At 36.0% G+C, this 12,329-nt stretch overlaps 1 protein-coding gene across 6 annotated transcripts in view; it reads right to left on the bottom strand.

Moving 5' to 3' along the window:
* Nucleotides 1–12,329, bottom strand: part of CDKL2 (cyclin dependent kinase like 2) — an 80,259-nt gene that overhangs the window by 30,916 nt on the left and 37,014 nt on the right. For all 6 annotated transcript variants that reach the window (XM_056803338.1, XM_001375511.4, XM_007495680.3 and 3 more), the window contains 2 exons: nucleotides 9,342–9,481; nucleotides 8,126–8,214 (listed from right to left, as the gene is read on the bottom strand). In XM_056803338.1, the coding sequence (XP_056659316.1) occupies nucleotides 8,126–8,214; nucleotides 9,342–9,481 (229 nt within the window). The remainder of the gene's footprint in view (nucleotides 1–8,125; nucleotides 8,215–9,341; nucleotides 9,482–12,329) is intronic.

Below are 12,329 nucleotides of genomic sequence, written 5' to 3'. Positions count from 1 at the left end.
GCAACCCAGCTGGACTTAATCCCATCAAAGCCTTCAGAGGGCAGGGAAGCTCAAGCTCCAACACCCCTCCCCCACAGACTGCACTGTGAGATTTGCTGACAAAGCTCCAAGGGTGAAGGTGGAAAGAAAACCCCAAACCCACAAAAAATTACAGGAGCAAGAGCTCAAGCCACTGCAGGGAGTAAATAAGGGGCAGATATGAGCAAACAACAGAAAAAAAAAAGAAATTACAATTGACAACTTCTATACAGGCAATGAACAAAGAGCAAATGGAACAGAGAAAGATGAGGGAACATGAAGCAAAAAAAAAAAACAGAAATCCCAGAAAAATGGATATAGGCTCTAGAAGAATTCAAAATGCAATTAAAACACAATTAAGAGAGGCTGAAGACAACTGAGAAAAGAAATTAAAAACTAACATAAGTCATCTGGAAACAGAGGCACTTGAACTATAACAAGAAAATTGTGTCTTGAAAGCCAAAATCAAACAGCTGGAAAATGAGGCAAGGGAGATGAAAGATGAGGCAAAGAAGATGAAAGAAGGCAAAGGAGATGAAAGATGAGGCAAAGAAAATGAAACATGAGACAAAGGGGATGAAAAATGACCTCCAAAGAAAATCAGACCAGAAGGAGAAGGATGACCAAAAAGCCAGGCATGAAATCCAGTCTTTAAGAACCAGAATATAACAACTAAAAATAAGCAACTTCACAAGGCAGCAGGATACTATAAAACAAAATCAAAAGAATGAAAAAATTGAGGAAAATATGAAGCACCTCATTCACAAAATAAAAGATTTAGAAAGTCGTTCCAAGAGAGACAACTTAAGAATCATTGGTCTACCAGAAGACCACGACAGGAAATTATCCAAGAAAACTGCCCTGATATTCTAGAACCAGGGGGAAAAGTGGAGATTGAAAAGAATCCACAGATAACCTCCTTTACTTAATCCCCAACTGACAACACCCAGGAATGTTACAGCCAAATTCAAGAACTATCAAACCAAGGAAAAATTATTATAAGCTGCTGAGAAGTCATTCAGATACCATGGAACCACAGTGAGGATAACACAGGATCTGGCTGCATCTACACTGAAGGACTGAAAGGCATGGAATATGATATTCTGGAAAGCAAGTGAACTAGATCTACAACCAAGAATCAATTACCCAGCAAAACTGACTGCATTCTTACAGAGGAAAGTATGGTCATTCAATACAATAGAAGAATTCTAAGCATTTGTAAAGAAAAGACCAGACCTGAACAGAAAATCTGATATCCAAGCACAGAATTCAAGAGAATCATCAAAAGGTAATTTAAAAAGAGAGGGAAAAGAAAAACAAAAAAAATTTTTAAGACTTTATAAGTTAGGGGGCAGCTGGGTAGCTCAGTGGATTGAGAGCCAGACCTAGAGATGAGAGGTCCTAGGTTCAAATCTGGCCTCAGACACTTCCCAGCTATGTGACCCTGGGCAAGTCACTTGACCCCCATTGCCTAGCCCTTACCACTCTTCTGCCTTGGAGCCAATATACAGTATTGACTCCAAGATAGAAGGTAAGGGTTTAAAAAAAAAAAAGACTCAATAAGTTAAAATGATATGTATCCCTATAAGAAAAGAAACTCTTAAAAACTGTTGCTATCATCTGGACAGCTAGAAGAATTACACTTAGAGGGAACAGTGACACACTGTATAGGATGAAAGGACAAGACATAAATAGGTATATAGATATATGCATGCATAAATACATATACATATGTGTGCATACACACACACACACACACACAACCAGAATTTTTAAAAAAAGTGGTTAATACTAAAATAAATGGGAAAAGAAACAAATGTGGATAACTTTATATGTCACAAAGAAGTTCATGGCAGGAGAGGGGAGAACATCAATACACTGGAAGGGTAAAGAGGTTGGAGATACCAAATATCAACTCTTACATGCTTTGAAATTGACCCAAAGAGGAAAGAACAATCCAATCCATTGTGGAAGAGACTAGATTTGCGCCCTATAGGGAAGTAGATGGGTAAAAAATGGACTGGTGGGGAGGGAAGCGGTATAAGGGAGAGAGATGGGGGGGGGGATTCTAAAAAAGACTACAGGGGGAAATACGGGGGGAATAAGAAGGGAGGGGGATAGAAAGGGAAGTAAAATAAGGGTGGGACCTAGGGGGACTGATTATAAACAAACATTGGTGTAGAAGAAAATAGTGAAAGAAGAAAAGGAAGGACCAGGAATAGAAATCAAAATGCTGGAAAATACACAGCTAGTAATCATAACTCTGAATGTAAATGGAATGAACTCACCCATAAAATGCAAGCAAATAACAGAGTGGATTAGAATCCAAAACCCTACCATATGCTGTCTGCAAGAAACTCACATGAGGAAGGTAGATACTCATAGGGTGAAAGTAAGAAGATGGAGCCAAATCTATTGGGCATCAACTGATAAAAAGAAGGCAGGAGTCACAATCATTATATCTGACAAAACCAAAGAGATAGGGATGGTAATTATATCCTGATAAAAGGCAGTATAGACAATGAGGAAATATCTGTACTCAACATGTATGCACCAAATGGCATAGCATCCAAATTTCTAAAGGAGAAACTAGAGGAACTCAAGGATGAAATAGATAGAAAAATTATACTAGTGGAAGATCTGAACCTTCCTCTATCTGAACTAGATAAATCAAACCAAAAAATAAACAAGAAAGAAGTGAGTGAAGCGAAATTAGAGTTAGTAGACATGTGGAGAAAAATAAATAGGGACAAAAAGGAATACACATTCTTTTCAGCAGCACATGGTACATTCACAAAATTTGACGATCTATTAGGGCACAAAAACATTGCAAACAAGTGCAAAAGAGCAGAAACAATAAATGCAAACTTTTCAGACCACAATGCAATGAAAATAATAATTAGTAAGGGTACATGGAGAGATAAATCAAAAATCAATTGGAAATTAAACAATATGATTCTCCAAAACCAGTTAATTAAAGAACAAATCATAGAAACAATAGCTTCATTGAAGAAAATGACAATGACGAGACATCCTTTCAAAACCTATGGGATGTGACCAAAGCAGTACTCAGGGGGAAATGTATATCCTTGAGTTCATATATTAACAAATTAAGAAGGACAGAGGTCAATGAATTGGGCATGCAAATTAAAAAACTAGAAAGTGAACAAATTAAAAACCCTCAGATAAAGACTAAATTAGAGATCCTAAAAATCAAAGGAGAAATCAATAAAATGGAAAGTCAAAGAACTATTGATTTAATAAATAAAAATAAAAGCTGGACTTTGAAAAAACAAATAAAATAGTCAGTCTAGTCTAGTCAGTCTAAAAGGAAAGAAAAAAACCAAATTGACAGTATCCAAGACCTCATCTCTAATAAAGAGGAAATTAATGCAATCACTAAAAACTACTATGCCTAAATATATGGCAACAAATATGGCAATCTAGGTGATATGAATGAATACTTACAAAAATATAAATTGCCTAGACTAACAGAGGAAGAAATAAATTACCTAAACAACCCCATATAAGAAAAAGAAATTGAACAAGCCATCAAAGAACTCCCTAAGAAAAAATCCCCAGGTCCAGATGGATTCACAAATGAATTCTATCAAACATTCAAAGAACAACTAATCCCAATATTATACAAACTATTTGACAGAATAAACCTCTGACAAAGGTCTAATTACTCACATTTATAAAGAGCTAAAACAATTGTACAAAAAATAAAGCCATTCTCCAATTGATAAATGGGCAAGGGACATGAATAGGCAATTTTCTCCATTAGTGGAAATGCAGTGATCCTGAACAACTTGGGAGGGATCTATGAGAAAAAAACATTATCCACATTCAGAGGAAAAACTGTGGGAGTAGAAACACAGAAAAAAGACATCTACTTCAATACATGGGTTGAGGGGATATGGCTGGGGATGTAGACTCTAAATGAACATCCTAATGCAAACACCAACAATATGGAAATAGGTTTTGTTCAAGGACACATGTAATAACCAATGAAATTGCCTGCCAGTTACAGGAAGGGTGGGTGGAGGGCAGGGAGGGAAATAATATGATTCTTGAACCAAAGAATAATGTTCTAAATTGATTAGATTAATTTTAAGATCCACTTCCCTACGATGAAGTCATGTGGGAGGAGTTGAGGCCTCAAAGTTCACTTCCTCTTTCAAAATATCCACCAATTTGGACTCTAAGGGGAGATCTAAGGAATGAACTATCAGCCAATCCAAAAGTGGATATAGCTTCCTATAAAAGTGAGAGTCAAGGCTCATTGGGTCTCTTTTCTGCATAAGAGACCAATGGAAAAGATTTGTCCTTTGTTAATAGAATGCTGGCCCCCATTAATTAATAAATTTTGTTTTTCTTGGGGAAATGGCCTCATACTCTTAACTGGTTAATATTCCAGGTTCTATAGTTCTAAGCCTTTTAAAACAAAATATGGCATCAAAAAGCTGTCCTTTTCTCCTTTTCTTTATAGTGACAGCTGCCAAGTCTTATGAAATCCTGACTATATAGCTCCTTAGAACTTGAATTTCATTTGGGTTCTTTAGAGTATTTATTTAACCTGGAATCTCTGGATGTGCTGTATAACATTCCTGTGAGTTAATTCAGGGTTTCTTTCAAGAGATAATCAATGGATTTTTTCTATTTTCACTTTGCATCCTGATTCTAAAAAAATTTGGAAGTTTTCATGTATGAGTCCTTGAAGTATCATATTTATATTCTCCTTTGGTCATGATTTTCAGGCAGGCTTGGATTTCTGGTAGATTTTTAGGTTAATTGTCCTTAACTGACCTGCCTTCCAGGCTATGTGTTTATAATATTGTATTCTTCATTTTTTTATTTTTTATTTTTTTCAGTATCTTACCCCGTATCAAGTGACTTCCAAGGCAATTCTGCTTCCACATGGAAATTAAGTGTGGATTTACTTATTGTTGGTATTAATATAATAATTGCATACCTACCAAGCCTAAGGAGTTTTGAAAGGAAAAAGGCCAGTACACACTGAAAGAATTTAAGAAAAGACATAGAAAGGTTACCACTGTTGCTATTATTTGTCTATGGATCCAATAATTTGTTCTTGTATCACTGACCACCAAAGATCCGTCTCACATACTGATACTTGGGACCAGACTTACATATGATTATAAGTGATACAAGGAAGTCTATCCATTCTTAAAATCACTTTCCCAGATGCTTGTTGCCAGTACCTTTTGTTTAAAAACATTGCCTCCTCAATCAATCACCATGCACTTAGTAAGCACCTACTATGAGCCAAGCACTACGTGACACACCAGAATACAAACAACATGAATGGAACAGTTTCTACTCTCAAGGAGGTTACAGTCTGTCAGGGAGAAAACATGTACCTAATTGATGTGATCTCATCAATTTAGAATTCCCCCCAATACTGCCAATTGCAACCCACCCATACCTGTCTATCCTGTGAGATCATGTTCTCCTCAAAGGTAGCAACAAAAAGCTTCTAGAAGCCTTTTGCCTCCTCCCCATATCACAAGGGAACCAGTGGAGCACTCTGGCTGTCCAGAAATCATCCCTCACTATCACCACATGAGCAGTCCATCTTCCTTTGCCATCACAAGTCCTAGATGGCATCGTTTATTCCTTTTTTTCTTCAAGTTCTCATTCATTATATGTCAAACCCATTCATGCCCACACTGGGCCTCTCCTTTGCCTTTGATAATATGATATTTGTTCTCAGTTCTTCAGAAGCAGTAGCATTTCATGCCTCACCATGTACAGCAACAATATTAGTAAAATGTTAGTATAGGGGAAATAGGTTTTTGCTTTTATAGGGAGCTTCAGGTCAGTAAAAGATCACAGAATTTCCTGAAAGTAACCCTTGTGAATGGTGAGTCCTCTCTCAAACCCTAAGACACTGCAGAGTCTCTTTGAAGAGACCTGTCATTATTCAGAGAAGACTGTCCATCCACTTAGGAAAGACCAAGCTAAGTTCTGAGTTAAAAAGGAGGAAGAAAATGAGGTTGATTGCTTTGGGGAGATATGTAAGTGTATGTAGAACAAATATACAAAGAATCAATCAAAAATAAATATGAAGCAGTTAGAGAAGGCATAAGCAGTTGGGAGAGGGCAAAAAGCTTCAGGTAGATGATGCTTGGGCTGAATATTGAAGGAAATGAGGGATCCTAGGAAGTAGAGATGAGGAGGAAAGGCATTCCCAGCATATGGGGCAGCCAGTACAAAGACAAAGGGATAAGAGATAGAATATTGATGTGTGAGGAACAGGAAAAAGGCAGGTTTGGCTGGAACACAGTACAGGAGGAAGAATAATGTCAAATGAACCTGGAAAAAAAAGGCCATGAAGAATTTAAAAAAACCCAACAAAGGAATTTACCTTTTGTCCAAATTTATCATTTATACTCTAGTTTGTTATCTTCTGTCAAAATGTAAATTATTTTTGGAAGACTAATACATGAAAACATTAATATTTTAGTATGAGTTAGTTCTATAAGATCACTTTCTAGTAATAAAGGAAAACTGGCTAGGATAGGAAGAGAACCCAGAAAATGGCATTGAAAATGCAGAAAGGGAAGTATACCAAAGGCCAACTTTTCAAACTTCACAACTGCACCTGGGGCTAGCCTTACCAACACTACAAATTCTTCAGAATAACATAACTGTTCTGTTAAGATGACAAACTAGATTCAGCATCAGCTCTGGAAACTGACACCTAAAGGCCCCACACAGAGACAGAATAATAGTGAAATTCATCAAAGGTAGACTGAGGCATGTTTTCTCTGAGCAAGGTAGCTTGTTAATAACAAGGAGAGAACCCTGATAATTTGTTATTTTTGTTTAAAAACATTGCCTCCTCAATCAATCGCCATGCACTTATTAAGCACCTACTATGTGCCAAGCACTGTGTGACACACCAGAGATACAAATAACATGAATGAATCAGTTTCTACTCTCAAGGAGGTTACAGTTTGTCAGGGAGAAAACATGTGTGTGTCTAAGTAAGAATAGTCAAATGGATGTGATCTCATCAATTTAGACGGGTCAATAGCTGCCTCAGATTCTAGTCAAACACTTCAGGCTAAAGGACAGCTCCCCTTTTATAGGTTTTGGGGAGCAGAGAACAAAGAACAGACATGGGTAGGTGGCCTTGTATAGAAGGGTGGGGAACAGCATGAAAGGCTGGAAGTAGGGATTGAGAGGCTCACAATAACCCCTCTCCTTCCCCCTTTTCCCCACTACCTAAGAAGTATTCATTGTTTGAGTCATCCTACAAGGTCAGACTATTTTGTATAGCAAACTAGATATTCTTAAAGGATCCTAAGGTGCTATCATGATACAAGACCCAACTGCCTCCTGACCACCTGCAACCCCCAAAGACATATTAACAAGAGAACCAGATTTCTAAACTTAATCCATTACCAGCCAGCTAAATTCTGAACTAAGTTCATAGACAAAAAGCCATGACCTAAGCATTTACAAGGTAAAATCGATTAATTGTAAATAGGATGAATTAAAATTATATAGAACTGATTTTATTTTTGTCAGCTGCTTTCTACTCATTTCTCAGCATGCTCTCTAAAATGTATTCTTGTGCTAGAAACAAGAAGGGTTTGGAGGATCTATTTTAAAATCCCACTGTGTGTACAATTGCAAAGTTAGCAGGACTAATGCTCTCAGATGCCCACAGCCCCCGACTGACTCTTCCATGTGTTCACATAAATGTTGCTTTTCAAGAATTGCTTCACTCTCAGACACAGATGTCTCCCCCACTCTTATGAATGTGTCACAAGGGTACCCTGATCTCATCTGGGCTGCTTAACTGTAGAGTTCCCAGATTGTGGACTTGAAGCTCCTCACCCTTCTCCTGACCTCAGATTAAAGCCCATTTGTTCTTCATCCCTGACTGTGACTGAATAAACTGTCATGCTATTCACTAGCACTTTGGGATCCACTGCTCTGAAAAGGAAGTAAATCCCTCAGCTATAGGACGGTAAGAAACAACCTCAAACTATCAGGCTGATCACCAAAACAAGAACAGTGGCTTTGCTTGTGCATGACATATTTTAACAATGAAAAAAGTACAGTGTCACACCTTTCCACAAATCCATCCTGATTAAAGAAGTCATGGTTGAGGAGCTCATCACAGAAGGGCCTCTTGTCAGGATCAATCTGCAAACATTTCTGAAACACCAAGAAAAAGATTTTATTTAAAACAAAGAAAAATGTCTTCAAGTAAGAGAGTATCCTACACCCCTTGGTCAAAGAGGCATCCTCCCTGAGAGAAGAGTCCAGTCAGGGATGCTTACTAGTCACATTAGTTGGGGGTGAGGAGTAAGACCACTCCTCTTAATATCAGATTTATGTTTATCACTCATAGAAATGCACAGGGTCTCTAAATGTCCATTTTAACCAATGGAAAAAGATGAAACAATTATCAGGAGGCTAAAAACCCATGAAAGTTATGCCAAAAGACAGTTTCTCCAGAGGGAGGGCTGAGGGAAGATGGACAGTCTGAATCACAAATTCCAACCTTCTCTTTCCCCTACTCAAGTTAATCAATTAAGCACCTACTAGGTATCAGACTATCCTTGCCCCAATTTGAAGATCTGTTATAACAAAAAAGGAGTCTGAAAAAGACAGAGATCTAAGGACTACAAGAAAGCAAGAATTACCAAAGTAATCAAATTCACAGCCCACTGGGCACCAATCTAGTTCCCAAACAAGGCTCAATAGGGAAGTATAAAATTATCTTCTTGGAAATGAGCTCAATTCTCAGAGTTTTTCTTTCCTATCCATGTTTCATGCCTATTTCATTTTTTGAGACCAAGTTCCATAAATGGATAATATCCCACTGAATAAAGGAAAACTTGCCTTTAATTCATTACATTTTGGTCAAATTTTAAAGGTACCCCCCCCCTCCTGATAGTTCCAGATTTGGTGAACAAGTACTCTGTCACCTCCCCATGGTTTTATAATTTTCTTTGTGACCATTGTCCTTTCTAAGATGAAGACCCCTTTCTCAATGCCTGGCTCCCCTCCACTATTTATCTGAATTGTCCTTCTCTAGCTTCCAGGCCCTTTCTTTTTTGAGGTGTAAGTTATGTGTTACTTTGTGATTTCCTAAGCAATGAAAGCCTAGGCAGCACCATGCTTCTAAGAATGCTTATCCAGAAGAACAGAGTTAACAATGCTTGTTCTACATATTGAACAGGATTGTCTTGAAAACCAAGGCCCAAAGGAGGAAAAAGTACCTTCTAGATAAATTTCAGCCATCTAGAAGGATTAGACAAAGTAGGCCAGCCCCTTACCTTTGCCATATCAATCACCACTGCAGAAAGCTTAGGACAATGGCTTTCAAGAGACTCCTGTTCTTCAACTTCTGGCAATTTCACACTAGCAAAAAGTGGGTTCTGATAGAACAGTTCCTGATGTCTTGGAATTAAATTACCTGATGGCAAAAACAGCACCCAGTAATAGAGTATTTATAGAGTAGTTAAAAGGTTTTCAAAATTATCTCACTTAAACCTCCTAATAATCCTGAGAGGTCACTATTATTGTTAACTATGTTACAAATTAAGAAACTGTGACACAGAGAGGTTAACTTGGAGAGAGACAGAGAGAGACAGACAGACAGACAGACAGAGGCAGACAGATAGACAAACAAGACAGAGAAACAGAGAAAGAAAGCCAGAGAGTAAGAGGAGCAGGAGAAGTAAGCAGAGAGAGAAAAATAGGATGAAAATAAATATACACTTAGTTATCATAATTATGGCTATAAATGGGATGAATTCATAAAATGGTATCAGAAATCTGAGTGGATTTAAAAAACACAATCCTAAAATGCATAATTTACTAGAAATATATCTGAAGTAGAAAGTCAGTCAGCGAGTAATGGTAAGGGACTGGAGGAGATTCTACTCTGCTTCAGCTGAAGCAAAAAAAAAAGCAAGGATAGCAATCAAGATCTCAGACAAAGCTAAAGCAAAAATAGATCTAGTTGAAAGAGATAAGCAAGAAAATTACATCTTGCTAAAAGGTACCATAGACAATAGAGTAATATCAATATTAAACATATATGTACCAAATTATATAGCATCCAAATTTGTAAAGAAGTTAAATGATTTACAGGAGGAAAAACAGCAATAAAACTATACTAGTGGGGACCTCAATTTTTGCCTCTCAGAACTAAATAAATATAACCAAAAGGAAAAAAAAATAAGAAGTTAAGATGAATAGAATTTTAGGAAAGTTAGATATGATGGACCTCTGAAGAAAATAATGTGGAAATAGAAAGGAATATACTTTCTTCTCAGTGATATATGGTACCTACACATGGTTGTGTTATAGCATAAAAACTTCACAGTCAAATTCAGAAAAACAGAAATATTAAATACATCATTTTCATTTCATAATAAAAATGACATTCAATAAAGGGAAATGGATGCATATATTAAAAATTAGTTTGACACTAAATAATCTAATCTTAACGAATGAGTGGGTCAAAGAAGAAATTATAGAAACAATTTCATTAAAATAGAATAACAATGAGACAGCATATCCAAATTTATGTGATGCAGCCAAAACAGTACATAGGCAAAAAATTATTTCTCTAAACATTATGCCAATAAAATAGAGAAAGAGCAGATTAACAAATTGGGCATGCAACTAAAAAAAAAAAACTAAAAAGGAATGAATTTTAAATCCTCAATTAAAAAATCAAAGGAGATTAATAAAATTGAAAGTAAGAAAATCATTGAATTAGTAAATAAAATTAGGGTCAAGTTTTATGAAAAAAAGTAATAGAAATAAAATAGGAAAACCATTGGTTGATTTGATTTTTAAAAAAGAAAGAAAATCACATTACTAGCATCAAAAATGAAAAGGATGGGGACAGGTGGATGGCTCAGTGGATTGAGACCCAGGCTCAGAGAAGGGAGATCCTGGGTTCTAATATGACCTCGGACACTTCCCAGCTATGTGATCCTGGGCAGGTCACTTGACCCCCATTGCCTAGCCCTTACAATTCTTCTACCTTAGAACCAATACAATACACAGTATTGATTCTAAGATGAAAGATAAAGTTTATTTTTTTAATGAAAATGATAAATTCACTAATAAAAAGGAAATTAAAGCAATTAATAAGAACTATTATGCCCAATTATATGCCAATAACTCTGACAACCAAGGGAAATGGATGAATATTTACAAAAAGTATAAATTGGCTAGATTAACAAAAAAGGAAATATAATTCTTTTTGTGTACTTGTCTATTTTTTATTTTTATTTTTTACCAACACATGCAATAACAAATTTTCCTAAGTTATATGATCGAACTTATCTCCCTCCCTCCCTTCCCTTCCCTGTTCCAGGCAGGCAATTTGAGCTGGGTTATACATGTATTGTCAAGCAAAACATATTTCCATATTGTTCCATTTCTGTGAATAATTTTAAAACCAAAACCCCAAAACATAAACCCGAATAAATAAGTGAAAATTGTATGCTTTCATCTATAAGGAAATAGAATTCTTAAGTTCATTTTAGAAAAATAAATTGAACAAGTTATCAAAAAGATCCCTAAGAAAAAAAAAACAAGAGCAAGATTATTCACAAGTGAATTCTACCAAACAGTATTTTTTTTATTTTTTTCTATATTTTCTTTTTCCGAAATACATGTAATAATTTTTACATTTGTTTTCTAAATTTTGAGTTTCAAATTGTTTCCCTCTAACCCTGCCCACCCCCTCCTCTCACTGAGAAGGCAAGCAATTTTATATAGTTTGTCTATGTGCAATCATACAAAACATATTTACATGTTGGTCATGTTAAAGAAAACACATATCAAAAAAGAAAAATTATTAAGAAAAACAAAGTGAAAAATAGTATGCTTCAGTCTGCATTGAAACTCTTTCAGTTATTTCTCTGGAAGTGGATAGCATTTTTCATCGAGTCCTTTGGAATTATTTTGGATCACTGTATTGGTAAGAATAACTAAACCAATCTCAGGTGATCATACAATATTGCTTTTACTATGTATGATATTCTCTGATTCTTTTCACTTCACTTTGCATTAGTTTATATAAGTCTCTCAGTTTTTTTTAAATAATCCTGCTTATCATTTCTTATAGCACAATCATATTCCATCACAGTCATATACCACATCTTGTTCAGCTATTCCCCAAATGATGGACATTCCCTCAATTTCCAATTATTTACTAACATAAAATGAGCTAGTCCAAATATTTTTATACAAGAAGGTTCTTTTCCTTTTTTTAAAAAAAATCTCTTTGGGATTCAAAC

This window comes from Monodelphis domestica, chromosome 6, assembly GCF_027887165.1.
Source record: "Monodelphis domestica isolate mMonDom1 chromosome 6, mMonDom1.pri, whole genome shotgun sequence".
NCBI classification, from domain to species: Eukaryota; Metazoa; Chordata; class Mammalia; order Didelphimorphia; family Didelphidae; genus Monodelphis; species Monodelphis domestica.
Note: the sequence above shows the minus strand (reverse complement) of the source record. Positions and strands in the feature narration are given on the sequence as shown.